Source organism: Humulus lupulus, chromosome 2 (genome assembly GCF_963169125.1).
Source record: "Humulus lupulus chromosome 2, drHumLupu1.1, whole genome shotgun sequence".
Taxonomy (NCBI): domain Eukaryota; kingdom Viridiplantae; phylum Streptophyta; class Magnoliopsida; order Rosales; family Cannabaceae; genus Humulus; species Humulus lupulus.
In genome coordinates, this window is record NC_084794.1 from 5524107 (window position 1) to 5538670 (window position 14564).

The window sequence follows — 14564 nt, forward strand, 5'->3', positions numbered from 1 at the left end:
TGAAGGAATGGTCAATAATGTGAGAAAAAAGCAGGAGAAAATTACACACAACGGACAAAAACGACAATTACAGTAGAATTCAGAGTTATCTTTTTTCTAATTTTCAAAATTTTAGAATTTTTATTTCTTTGTACATATTATATGGGATGGATTTTTTAAAGGAAATAGAATAAGTAAATTCTTTACATTAAAATTTTACAACTAGTGATTATGTTGATTATGGTATGTTACATTATCGATTTTTAATTTCTATCTTATTATAAATAGTGGTAGTATATAATTTTGTTAGTATAGTATATATATTTTAAGTAATAATTTTATAAATATTGTTAGAATATTATTTTTTAACTTAGTATATATATTATGTAGTATGATATATTATTTAACAACTCATACAAAATAAAAAAATCAAAATAACTTTAAAATAAAAACTAATTAAATAAAACTAATATACTATACTATAATATTAAAATATTTAGAACAAAATAGTAATTTACTCAAGGGCATATTTGGTAATATGTAATATTAAAAATGTGGTTATGCTATTTTACAACAAAATTAACAATAAAGACATTTACTTATTTTCACACACTATTAATGATTATTTTACACCAAATCCCTTTATTTATTTCATCATTCCAAGCACAAATACTTTTCAAGTAAATACTAATATTGTACAATACTTAACACTCTCATTTTGTAAGGATTTATACAATTTTGGATTCATTTATTTTCGTTTAATTTCACACCACTCTTTTTAAAAAAAATACATTTTTAGTCCTTATGTTTTGTCAAATAGTTAAAAAAATTTCTCAGAATTTGAATTCTGTTAAAATATTTTTGCTCCCAAGTTTTATTTATAAGGTCATCAACTTAAGAATGTGTGGATCTCTAACGTACATCAATTTGTATAAAGTTATATTTGAAAATATTATAATCAAATTTAGGTTCAAGAGACCATTTTTAACCATTTGGCCAAAAATGATATAAAGCCACAATTTTTTTTTACTAATTGATGCTTTAGAAATAGTTATTTTCATTGATTACTTTTTTTTTATTTAAATAAAAGATAGATTTATTTAAAATTATATTATTCAAAACCTGTTAAGATGTCACTAGCGGTCCTACCTCCTACCTCTTCTTATTGCTAATCTTTTTTGAAATAAGAACAACAAATGAGTTTCTTCTTTTATATTTTATTGGTGAGCTACATTAGTAGATAAATAATCTATTTCTTTGACTAATTGATAAAATCCAAAATAAGGTACAAAATTCTCAATTGGATATATGAAATTAAAAAAAGACACATTTTAAAGATTAGCATAGTCATTAGACTTTACAGTACAAACAACAGTACAATTTTTTATTGTCGTTTCTCATGGCGTGCTAATATTTCTGAAAAAAATTGCAAAAAAGTGGTAAAAGTAAAAAAGGTGTGTTTAAGATTGGTCAAACTGACTGACCCAATAAGCCAGACCTGGATTTGTCGTTGCTCTCCTTATCTCACCGACCCGTTATTTTCAATACTCCACTACATCCACAGCCACAGTTTCTTAAACACGCCAACCAATCATAATCCGCCACGTCATCGTTTATTCCCGAGACGCAATTCTATTGGTCGCTGTCGTCACCGAAATCCTACGCGGTTACAGAGTAACAGTCAAGATTTTCGGTCAGCTTACGAGTTTAACTGACACAAACTCACAAAAGTTGTTTCTACCGTTTACACTGACAAGATTCGAAATCCAAATCTCACTTTTCTTTCTAATTATTTATTTTTAATTAAAATTTATTTTGTATTTAATATTTTTTTTTTAAAAAGGGAAAAATTATATAAGGAAAAAAAAAAACCGTAAACTGATGCGGAAACTCATATAAATATTAATCAATTTTCGATTAAAATAAAAAATAGACACAGAAAAAAGCGTCAAGATCGGGTTAGGGTTTCTCTCATCCTCACTGGAATCTCTTCTGGTCTCTTTGTCTGAAACCGTTACAGTGACAACCCTCGATTCCTTTCTTCAATTATTTCAGGTATATCTATATATAACGATTATGTATCTACACAAAATAAAGTTTTTTTTTAGTCAATTTGTTTGGTTGCTGCGAAAGTGAATTTCGTTTTTGTGTGTGTGTTTTTTTTTTTTTATAAATAATAATAAATTGAAAATTTTCTGAGCTATTAGATTGAATATTTGATGCGATTTATTTTTGAGGTTAATTGAGAATTGGGTTCTTGTTGATTTGGTGTGATTATTTGAATTTAGTATTGTGAAGTTTTGTGCTGAAAGAAACGTTGAATTGGGGGAAGGTTTCAAATGCCGGAGGAGGACCTGGTTGAGCTGAAGTTTCGTCTTTATGATGGATCAGATATTGGTCCCTTCCGCTACTCGCCGGCCTCTACCGTTGCAATGCTTAAGGAGAGAATCGTTGCTGACTGGCCAAAAGGTCAGACACTTCCTTTTTTCAATTGTTGCTAAATTAGTTCATAATGTTTGTTCCTTTGTCATTGCTTTCGGTGTTGATTTTTCGCGTTAGCATGATTTGAAAAGGATTACTATTTTGATGGAAATGTTCTGTTTTTGAGCCAATGTGTTATTAATCTCGAGTTGTCTTTGTTTGTGGTATGAATATAGGCATGTATTAATGAAACTTAACCATCTCTGTATGAAGATAATTAGTGAACAAATTAAATGTTGGACTAAAAAAACTTTTTATTTGGGGAAAGAGCCTTTTGGCCTTAAAATTTGAGTATCTTGTGGTTGTGGGATACTTTTTCAGATTTTTGTAGTTGAAAGAGATTCCTGTTGTGGGAATCCTCCTTTTGCGTTTATCCTTTTCTCTATGAATTGTTGCAAGTGGGCAATAAAATTTATGGATATAGTTGAAAAACCTAATGGTAATGAGCTTTGCATTGAAGTCATCTTTATGTTCCTTCATCTTATCATTTCTTTTTGTGGTCATATTTTGTTATTACAGTATTTCGGTCCGGATGAAAAAAAAAAGCTATAGTTTTCTATTTTAAGATTAATTCTTACTATATGGGCCGCCAATGTGTGATTCTAAATTATGGTATGATCCTTTGAAATTATGGTCAAGAAATTAATGAGCATGCCTTTTTCTTTTCTTAGTAAAATCTGCGGTATGTTTTTATTGGCAATTTTTTCTAACAATTTTGGAACCAATATCCTTTCTTTGTTCTGTTCTTGAGACTTGACTTATGATAACAAAGGAATGGATTACAGTTCATTAAGTTATTCAACTTGCTTTCTTTTATTCATTTGTTTCCCCGTACAATAGGTGCTTTCTATGTTTTAAAGCTCAATGGGAAATTGATTCTTATTTTTCTAATTGTGAGTTACTTTAATTATTTCTTAAATAATCTATTCACTGTCACCCCCTAATTTTATTTTTATTATTTAATGACCTTTATATAAGGTAAGGTATTGCTTTCACATTGTCTGGGATTATTCTTCCAAGTCCCCTACCTGATTAACTGTGAGTTGCCGAGTTTGATGATTTCCAGAGAATAGATTTGTAGGATTCAGTGGTTGCTCCAAGACCCCTGAAGTGGAGTTTTTTAAAATTCTGATTAGGTTTGGTTGGAAATGGATATATTAACACCATACATAGGTCATCTACATTCTGAGCCAAAAGTTACTTTTTTTCAGCACGCTAATGACTATCAGATTGTAGCTATGTTGTCAAACATGCTTCATGTCCAATGTCCATGTCGCCTTACATTGTTGTTTCTGTCCAAACTCCAAATTCTTATGGAATAGCCTTAGTATTGCTACAAGATTGTCATTAGTAAAATTCTTTTTTCCCTTTCTGACTGCTACTCTTTGGGGATTTTTTTTAATCCCCTGTTCCTTACCATTTTGCAGCAGCAGTAGTTTTGCACTTCTCTTCTGTTTATTATATCATTATTTATTTTGCCTGTCTTAGATAAAAAGATTGTACCAAAAGGAGCAAATGACATTAAACTGATCAATGCGGGGAAGATATTGGAAAACAACAAGACCGTCGGTCAGTGTAAAGCGCCATTTGGAGAGCTCCCAAGAGGGGTAATCACCATGCATGTTGTTGTTCAGCCATCTTTGGTAAAAATGAAAACAGGTACGTAGTTTTCATCCCAGATTTCAAGTGTCTGAAGTTTTGTATTCATTGCCTCGTCATCAGCGTCTGTGCTTGATGACTTGATGCTTTTTATATGGTGGCTAGGAATTCTTCTAAGAAATGGTTTATTTGACTTTAACAGAAAAGAAAGTTGACGAGGCCCCAAAGAAAAATATTTGTTCATGTTCCATATTGTAAGGAAACTGGCTCGTGAGCATGGGCAAGCTTGTGAGTTTGCCTTGAGATTCCTTGGGTCTTCGAGACCATGGAAAATGAGTAGCTGAAAAGAAAAAAATAATTTGTGAATCGGTCAGAGTCAGTCCCATCTCTCATGGTCTCGCATGTTTGTTGGAGGGCATTCCTGTGTAACAGTCCATAATAGTGCTGATGTATTTTACGTTTTATAAAATGGGTGCTTGATGTATTTTGGTAAGCTTCAATATCTATTTCCAATTTATTTATACAAGCACTATACCATCTTTATTGTCCACGCTTATAAATATATTATAATACCAGTTTGATTGATGATTCAACTCTGCTGGAACATCATATTAGTGTCCTTTTGAATCGATTCTGTGCCAATAATGACATTACTTTGGTAAAATGCTTGGTTAAACGACTCACCTATCTGATTGGAAAGCATAAAGTTAATAATTAAGAATCTTTCGGCAACTACAGATGATAGGGTGTCTTTAAAGCCGGTGTTTACTCATACTTTTCTTTAGGGGAATAAAAAAGCTAACTTTTTTGCTGTACTAGCATTAGCATAATATCAACGTATATCACATGAGTTGTTTAGTATTTCAAAATTATATGTCAATTCACAATATCTTATATCAAACTTCATTCATGGAATTGGAACACATCAACCATACATAAAGGGTTGAGTTTATACACACAGGGATGTAAATGGGGCGGGCTGGGTCAGGATGGCTCTCCCGCCTCGTCTCGGGGTTGGGTCTCATATGGTATATGTTTAATAAAAATATTTAATTTTTTTTCTTTTAAAATATAAAATAAATTAAAATAATTATTACTTTTTTATATAAAATAATTAAAAAACAATAAATTACATCATTAACAAATATGTATTTTATATAAATTATTATATTATATATTTTTAATAATATTTATATTAAAAATATAAATTACAACGTAAACGGAACAGGTTTGGAGTTATGTTCTCTGCCCCATTAGGGGCAGGTCACCACGGAAATCTGCCCCATTAAGGGCGGGTCCCTATGGAAATCATATCTTGCTGGATAAATTGACATCCCTATATACACACATGTATATAAGAGAGGGAGAAGTTACTACAATCAACTTTCGTTTAGAATAGAAATCCTTAAAATTAAGAAGAAACAATCTTACCATCAAAATATTCAGAGAAATACACTCCAGAGGCCAAGACATCGTGCTGGACAATATGTATTATAAACTAGTTTCCACTTGGGGAGAAACTTATCATTACTAATCCCCATTATTCAATAAATTAAAACAATACATCAATAAAAAAATAAACACATATATTTGTATTTAATATTGACCAAAAGAATTCTCACATATATACTTACCTTTCCTTCTTCTTCTTGGCTAAACTTCAATAGGCTATAGCTTACTATTGGTCCAATATGATAATGATCTGATGACATAAAACTTTGTAACTAAATCAAGTAGAGTAGTCCAAATGAACAAGTACACACGTACTAAAACCTTAAAAAAGTCCACTAATGGCGATGATGATTAATATAATCACTCATAATAATCAGCATCGCCATGCAGAAGCAGCAATGAGAGGCCTATCCATCCACCCTAAGAGCAAGCAACCATTATCCTCCGTCAACCTATAACCTTCGCAAGAGTAGAGTCCGAGAAGTATTTTCGACTGAGTCACGGCGTTGGCACTGAGTGGCACCCCTTTGAAACCCTTCCCTTCCATCAGTTTCCGCCACTTGTCCAACCTCTCGTGCCTTTCAATCCTCTCCGGACCCTCGAACGCCACGATGTTCCGAATCTCCGGTGCGAAGATGTACTGCTCAACCTTAGCTCTCTGCGCAGACTCCGCCGGGAACGTTGCGTCCAACGAGTCGAATATCGCCGAGTAGTAGTGCAACGCCTCGAGGAACCTGCCGAGAAAGTAAGGCCCGTTGTGGCTCGCTTCTTGCTCCACTAAAGTCACTATGTTTGGCGCTTGGTCTCTGATCATGGCTAGTAAGTTTCCAAGGAAATTGCCCGGGACACGGTGGAGCCGGTTGACCGAGTTGACCGCCAAGGCCTCGCCAACCCGGCGCTGGAACATGTGGGGTTTGAGATCTTCGAGTTGCTCTCCCACGGCGTGGAACTCGAAAGGGACTTGGAGAGAGTGAGCTAGCTCGGTCAAGCAGCGACCAGTTTCGCGAACCGAGTCCAAGGAGGATCCAACTCCGGTTATTCGGAGAAATGGGGAGCCTCCGGATCGAGCAGACAAGGCTTGCATGAAAGCTGGCCATTGATATCCTTGGAGGATGTCGAGGTCGATGACATGGACGCGTGCTTCGGTCTCAAAGGCCTCGAAGATGGCTTGGTTGGCGGTGAAGTGAGCGAATTTTATGTAAGGACAAGCTTGGTAGACTATCTGGTATATCTTTAGGACTTCGATGGAGTTTGGTGGAAAAGAAGAGAAGGCTTTTGAGTTAGAGCTGGAGGCTATTGAGGGTGTGGTGAGAGTTGCGGCTAGCCGGGCTGACAAGGCTTCGGTGAAGCAAGCAGCGACACGTTGCATGGAGTCTCCGAGAGGTGTGACCACGCTGTTGAGGGTGTGGAGAAACCTCCTAGCCAACATGTACTCCTCTTTAGCCACTGCTTCAGCACAAGCTAGAAGAAGGTGCACCAGTTGAAGCCCACTGTCTTGTTCCTGCTTGCATAACCATTCAAAATTGATTATATATTCTGTTATACTACAAGATAAATGCTAACCAGCAACTAATCTAGATTCTACAAATTTGAATTTAATAAGTATTACGAGGTATTATGAATCAAGATCTCATGTCAGTGTTCCATAATATGTCCAACTAATATAATTTTGACATCTTATTTAATTTTCACATCTCATATTACTAGAGGTGATAACAGTTTTTAATGAAAAGAAAATTAAATGAGGTGTTGGTATTATATTGGTTTGACACATTATGAGACACAGTAATCTGACAAGAGATGTTAATTCAGGTATCACCAACCAATCATAAAGTGTCACTTAATATGTTGTTGGTTATCTTGCGGTGCCAAATATCATCAATCATACTACAATATACCCTATTAAACTCTTAATCAGAGGGACTCAAATTTTCTGCCTCCATTTTTATATGCTTAATTAGTAACCTTAATTAAAACAAATAAAATAAATTAATCATAATGTGACTTCATATACTTAATAGATTTTATATAATTAACAAATATAGTATTACTGTTGAGTTTGTCTTATTTTTATATTGGTTGGGTACATATAAAAATGGGACACAGAATTTCAGTCTCTCTTGAAGCACCCTAGCTAGACTAAAATCCACATTTGTACCTTGGCCAGTCTTGTCTACTTTTTACTCAATTTATATAAAAGTCTAATTTTATGAATGTTGCTATAAGTACATATGGTGTCTGTAACACGATTTCAATAATTAATTAAAATTATAATAAATAACTTAAGATTTCAATTCAAATTCAATAACTATAGTAATATTCAGCTCAGTAATTGTTTGGACACATGACTCTTATATCATTATGTAATTTGAATATTTATATATATATGGTTTATATTTTTTGGACCATGTGTTTTTCCATTTACTTGTTTGGATCCTGTGTTTTGACAAATTACTTTTTGGACCTTATGTTTTGTAAAATGGTTCAAATAGAATCATAAACCTTATTTTGATCAAAATTTTCTTAACTGAAATCACAAATAATTCACCAAACTAAAAATTCAGAATAAAAATAAAACCATTCTACTTAAAAACTGTGTTGTAATATTCAATTTTTTCTTTATCAAAATTGAGTTTAATGGTCTATTTGAACCATTTTATAAAATATAAGGTCCAAAATTGAATTTTTTAAAATACAGGATCTATACAAATAATGAGACAAAACACATGATCTAAAAAAATATAAACCCTTATATATATATTGGGAGCTTGTTTGGTAGTAGTAGAGTATTTTTATTTTCTCATAATAGTCATAGCAATTATTGTACTAATTTTTTAAAAATTCCAAATAATTTAGAGTGTCAAATTCAAAGTTTAAACAATATATATATTTTACACGAGTATAAAAAAAACCAATTATGCATGCAAAAACACTATACATCATTCAAAATTTTCTTAAAAATTAGTGCTATACGTGCTAAAACTATAATATATATCTTCTCATATAAAACAATATCTACATATATATCAAAACAAAAATATCCTACCGGCAAACAATTTTCCAATATATATAAATATATATTTATAGTTTAAAGAGATAAAATAAAGAGAGGTATTTGACCTGTTCCATAAGAGGAGGCTGCAGCATGAGATTATTAGTATGGTGCATGTTGTGATGAAGAATATGATTCTTCTCTTGCTGTCGTTCTAGCTGCAACTGCTGCGATAACGGTGCCGAGAACGGAACAGTAGTAGAATTAGTCAACATTTGATCACTATAGGCACTACTCATGTTGTTAGAACTACCCGTGCCTTGGTTCGTGGTCGTCGTCATTCGACGATGATGACAGGTAGTAGTGATACCGACACCCGACGAAGCTGCAGCCTCAGCCTCATCACACGCCGAACCACAAAAGCTTAGAGAATTCGAAACAGAACTACTATTCGGTATGTCATGACAGTTAGAGAGCGACGAGGACGATATTCCATATATGATATCCGACATCCTTGTTAACGTTGTTGTCGAATTGTTTTGGTTAATGAAATCCTCCAAAAGCTCTTCAATGGCCGGAAGAGCAAGGCTAACATCTGGCTGCTGTTGCTGCTGCTGAATATATTGGTTGTTCACTGAGCTCACCACCTTATGGAGTGGACTAAGTCCTTTACCTGTTAGATCCAATCCTCATAAATAGTCAATATTTGCGATTGTATGTAAATAACATCTACCTTTATTGTATTAATATATATATATATATATTTTTTTTATAATCTCATTTTTGTATACGTTGGTACACACCATTAAATTTCTAGAATTCAGAATAATTTATATAGAGAAATGATCTGTGAACGGAAAAAGCTGCACCAAAATATTATTCTGTTTTTTAAAATAACTAGTTTCAGTTTTGACCAATATAATTGTCTAAGCTAAATTGTCAAATCAAATCACTGTATTTAACGTTTATATGCATATTTTACGTGTACACATATCATTATTCTAATTTATAAGGCGGAAATCAATGTTAATATAATTTAATAGTACGTTCTTTGTTTTGACAAAGTAAATTATTTAGAATATTTCAAAAATTTTAGAATACTTGCGAATATTAAAGTAAAAAAATTGAGTTATAATTTTTCTAATAAGTAATGAATATAATGGAATACCAAAAAAGAACCCTATATTGAAATTGATATCATATTCATGCTCTTCGACTCTAAAATTGTATAGAAGAGTTTGAGTGACCAATTTCACTAACTCTAATCCCCTTATCATCTTTTGCCATTAATTATTAGAAAAAGAAAAGAACGAGAAGATCAATGGCCGGAGATAATATAAGCACGTTTTGACATTACCTTTCTGGCTGCTGCTGCTGCTACTGAAATTTCCGAGAGGAGACGAAGAATAGCGCGGTGGCGAGCAACCAGAGAGGCTTTGCCCCTGCTGCATCGAAATATAGTTATAATTGTTATTGTAAGAAGAAGAGGCCAGCGGCGACGGCATGTTTCTGACCGGTGACATGATCATAAAGTCCGGCGAATCGATGAGGTTGTCCGTGAAGAGTATCGAATCCCACATTGTGTTGTCCGGAGACTGAGCTTGATCTACATCGTTCACGTTATCCAACTCCTCGAATTTGAGAGCTGGGAAGTCGAGACTTGGTGGGGTTAATAAGCTGGTTTGCTGTTCTATGTCAGAAAATTGAGATGTAATGGTTTTCATAGTTGTGTAATTCTTATTAGTTTCTGATGAAATTGATGGTGTTTGGTCATTGTTTGGTGATGTTGGTGACACTTTGGTGCATGAGCTTTCTCTCTTCGAAGATCTCATTCTTCCACAAATGGAGTTCATCATTGGTTTTTTCTTTTCTCTCTTCTATATATATATATATATATATATATATCTACCTCAAATATAAAAGAAAAAAGATTATAAAGTTGAAATACTAGATACCCTCAAGCCTAGAGTGAAGAATTATCACTAAAATTTGATAATGAAACTCAAAACAAATATATATATATAGAGAAATAATAAGTAAAGTTATGCTTTTTTCTACTCTTCTCTTGCTAATACTATGGTCTAGAAATTAGTCTTAGTTTCTTAGAGAAAAGGGCAAAGAGAGATTTTTTCTTTCTCTTCTTATTTGGAAGTTTTTGTCTTTTAGTATAGAGATTGTGTGATAAAGAAAGATATTAAAAAAAACAAGTTTATTAATTTGATTGGAGAGGTTTTGGGCTTAATAATTACCTAGCCTAATTAATCTGTATAATCACCTCTCTTTAACAAAGTTTTAGCTGTTATTTTGAGGCTTAATTTTGTCATTAGCTATATTTTAACCCTAATTAAGCTACTCGATCAAGCCTTGGAATAAGGCCTCACTCCTTTGGGGCCGGCTGGAATCTTATTTGGAACCTTTTTATTTTTTTAATTTTTTTCCTCATGGATTGGAACTATTTCTTGTTGTTTAATTAATATATAATTTATGTTATTGTGAAAAAATAATAAAAATATTCAGAGTGATTGATCATTGGTTAGTAGAGAATGTAATGGGGAGGAAATCTAAGAAATTATAGTGCCAAGTGTTTGTTTGTTCTTACATTTTTTTTTATAATATTGTTCATATAAATATATATATATATTTCCAATAAGGTTAGAGACCTTGATAGTATCTAATAATATCCATTACTATTGTTTATAATTAAATTTACTATGTCTTAGCAAAACAAGGTGAATAAATATCTTCACAAGGACCGCCCACAACCTTAATTATAAATATATTAATTTTTTTCCCATTGTTTTCAGAAGATTTTTTTATTATAATAAATCCATGTTATCATGCATTATCAGCTTAATTTAGCCACGTACTATAGCTAGTTTATTATTTACCTACTAATAATAACATTTATTTATATACTAGCTAGAAAGATTATAAAAAATAACGTTATAATTATATTGAATATTGGCTATAATTTAAAGTTAATATATTTTTTTATAATTTGTTGTATGAAAATATATGAAATGTAATATTGGGATATATGACATCAATATTCAAAGCTACTATGCTAATACCGATACTAGCTTCATATATTTCTATATACATGGTTTGAAAATAATTTAAAAATAACTAAAATCATATATTTTTCCTCACTTTCTTATTATTTCTCAATATAATTTAAAAAAATAGGTATGAACGTACAACATTCTAAAAACATTAGGTATATTTACAATAATTTTTTTTTTAAATATAAAAGTATAACATTTTGAAGATATTAAGTATATTTACTACAACATAAAAAAAATTAAGTATAAAAATGCAATATTTTAAAAATATTAAGTGTTTTAACCGCCATTTACTCAAAAAATGTAATAATCAGTTATGAATCCTTTGTTTTTAAACAATTACAAACAAGACTATTTGTTTGTAAATTGGTTTTTAAAAAATAGTACTCTAAGCTTACCAATTTGAACTCTTTTGTCTCATTTTTTCTCTTTCTCATCTTATAAGCTCAGCAAAGGAGACCAACAATGAAAATTCACAATTTTTTAGTTTTTTATTAACCAAATTTTTTAGCTAAAATTCTATTTTTTTTTACTAATTTACAAAAATATAAATCATCTTTAGTACGTGAATGTTTGAAATTACTAGTGTAATTAATAGATATTAAATATATGAGACCCAATAATAATATATATTGATTGTTATTTGTTGTATATGTATGTAACATTGCCATATAACAATACTCATCGAGTTATTTTTGTATAAATTAACCGTTTATATAAAAATATGAAAAAAGGTGCAAAATAGGAAAGAATGCAGTAGTTTATATCGGTGGTATATACTATATATGTATATATAGGAATGTAAAGTTAATATAGTTAAAGTGTGATGTGATATGAAATACAAGTGGATATATATAAGACAAAGAAGAGGGAAAGAAGAAGACAAAGAAGTCAACATAGGCAAAGTCGTCGGATGTGACCTAATAATAAAACCTTTGGATTTGCCAATGGAGTCAAGTGTTTGTCTCATATTTCTCTATATATTTCCATTTCTCTCTTAGTCGGCATGCATATCTTAATATATTACTTGAAATCAAACACTGTTATTGTTTCATCAAATCGAAACATCATATTACTTTCCAATATTTTTAAGTGTATATTTTTTTGGACCCAGTATTTTGTTTCATTATTTGTTTGGACTTTGTGTTTTGATAAATTATTTTTTGGACCATATGTTTTATAAAATAGTTAAAATAGAACTCTAAACTCAATTTTGATGAAGAAAAAATTAAATATAACAACATAGTTTTTAAGCAAAATGATTTTATTTTTGTTTTGAATTGATAGTTTGGTAAATTATTTGTGATTTTAGTTGAGAAAATATTGGCCAAAATCGAGTTTAGGGTTCTATTTTAACCATTTACAAAACATAGAGTCCAAAAAATAATTTATCAAAACACAAGGTCCAAACATGTAATGAGACAAAATATAGGGTCCAAAAAAAAATAAATCATTTTTATAAAATGAAACTAATCATGACAATATATCAAAGATTTATACCCAAAAGCTTAATTTGCCTATATATTACCACTAATTATCGACCATTTATTGCACATCTCTTTTATATAATAAGTACATAAATAACAGAAATTATTATTTTTAACAGTTTTTTATTTTTTTCCGTTAACTTTAATAGAATATTTTTATATTTAATTAAACAAATTAAAATAGGATATTTTTGAGATATTTTACAATGATAATTATTTAAAAATAATAAAACCATATATTTTATAACTTAAAATAAAATTTAATTAAACTTAAACTTAATATTATATTAAATATGTAATATATAATATTTTGTTGTTACTGCCAAATTCAAAAACTAGAACAAACTTAAGTTTAAACAAAAATAAATAAATAAATAAATTAAAATATAATATTTTAAAGATATTAAATGATAATTTAAGTAATTTGAACATATTTATTTAAAAATAATAAAATCTTACATATTATTTTTTTATCTTATAAATTTGTGTGGTATTTTGTTTTTTATCAAGTGATTGGATCTCTTTTTATTCATCAAATTCACCAAAGGACATTGTGAGATACATTAGAAACTTAAAATAATTGATGCATGTATACTATTGTCTACACTATGACTTTTTCTATTCTTATTTTATTTCTATTATTAATTTCTTTTTAAATATTATTGTATTTTATATATATGTTATGTAGGCATATAAATATATATCTATGACAATGTTGTGTTTAGATGTTATATATGTAGAAATTATTGATATAAATATTTATATATACTATAGAATTATAATTTATTCTATTATCTATATATATTTTAAAAACAGTGAACCAGTTTTTATTAAAACTAAGCAAACGTGCATTGCAAGTTGCTTCTACCTAGTATATATATATAGGGAGCGACTACAACACATCCTTTTTTTTGCAACACTAGTGCATCATTTTTCTATTTTTGGCACCTGGATATATATAATCCCAAATTTTTTATATGACGGTGTACATTATAACTATCTAGAACATCCTACAAATTTTCAAGAAATTTTGAATAAATTATGATACCGAAAACAGGGTTTAAACTGTCTGTTGCATGTGTGCATGTTTTTTTGTGTACGCGTGTAAAATTTGACAGTTTGAACATTGTTTTCAGCTTCGTAAACTATTCAGGATTTATTGAAAATTTGCAGGATATTCTAAATACCTACAATGTACACAGTCATATAAAAAATTTAGGATTATATCTATCCAAGTGTCGAAAATAGAAAAATGATGCACCGGTATTACAAAAAAAAATAGTCGTTCCTTCTATATGTAAATGTATATATATATATATGGTATCATATTATTCATGCTGTTTTAAATATATATAATCTCAACCCGTGTAATGATAAAAAATACTGATCATATATTAATTATTCCACGTAAAATTAATAGTTGAAAACAATATGAAGTAATTGTGAGAAGATATACGTGGAGGCTTGGAGAAATTAAATGTAAGGAATTGATCATGTTGACTTGGTTGGTGT

At 30.4% G+C, this 14564-nt stretch overlaps 2 protein-coding genes across 3 annotated transcripts; one reads left to right on the plus strand and one right to left on the minus strand.

The window, feature by feature from the left end:
- The first annotated feature begins 1866 nt into the window (after positions 1–1866).
- Positions 1867–4588, plus strand: LOC133817026 (membrane-anchored ubiquitin-fold protein 3-like). 2 transcript variants are annotated; one of them, XM_062249409.1, is made up of 4 exons: positions 1867–2034; positions 2268–2448; positions 3949–4119; positions 4262–4588. In XM_062249409.1, the coding sequence occupies exons 2-4, from the start codon at positions 2319–2321 to the stop codon at positions 4315–4317; spliced, it is 357 nt and encodes a 118-aa protein (XP_062105393.1). In that variant the 5' UTR covers positions 1867–2034; positions 2268–2318; the 3' UTR covers positions 4318–4588. The 2 variants fall into 2 exon arrangements, with proteins under 2 accessions (XP_062105393.1, XP_062105394.1); XM_062249410.1 differs by having other exon boundaries at positions 1871–2034; positions 2312–2448.
- A 941-nt stretch (positions 4589–5529) lies between these two features.
- Positions 5530–10356, minus strand: LOC133820041 (GRAS family protein RAM1-like). Its single transcript, XM_062253437.1, has 3 exons — positions 9861–10356; positions 8632–9176; positions 5530–7012 (listed from the first exon to the last, which is right to left on the minus strand). The coding sequence occupies exons 1-3, from the start codon at positions 10354–10356 to the stop codon at positions 5885–5887; spliced, it is 2169 nt and encodes a 722-aa protein (XP_062109421.1). The 3' UTR covers positions 5530–5884.
- Positions 10357–14564: the final 4208 nt, after the last annotated feature.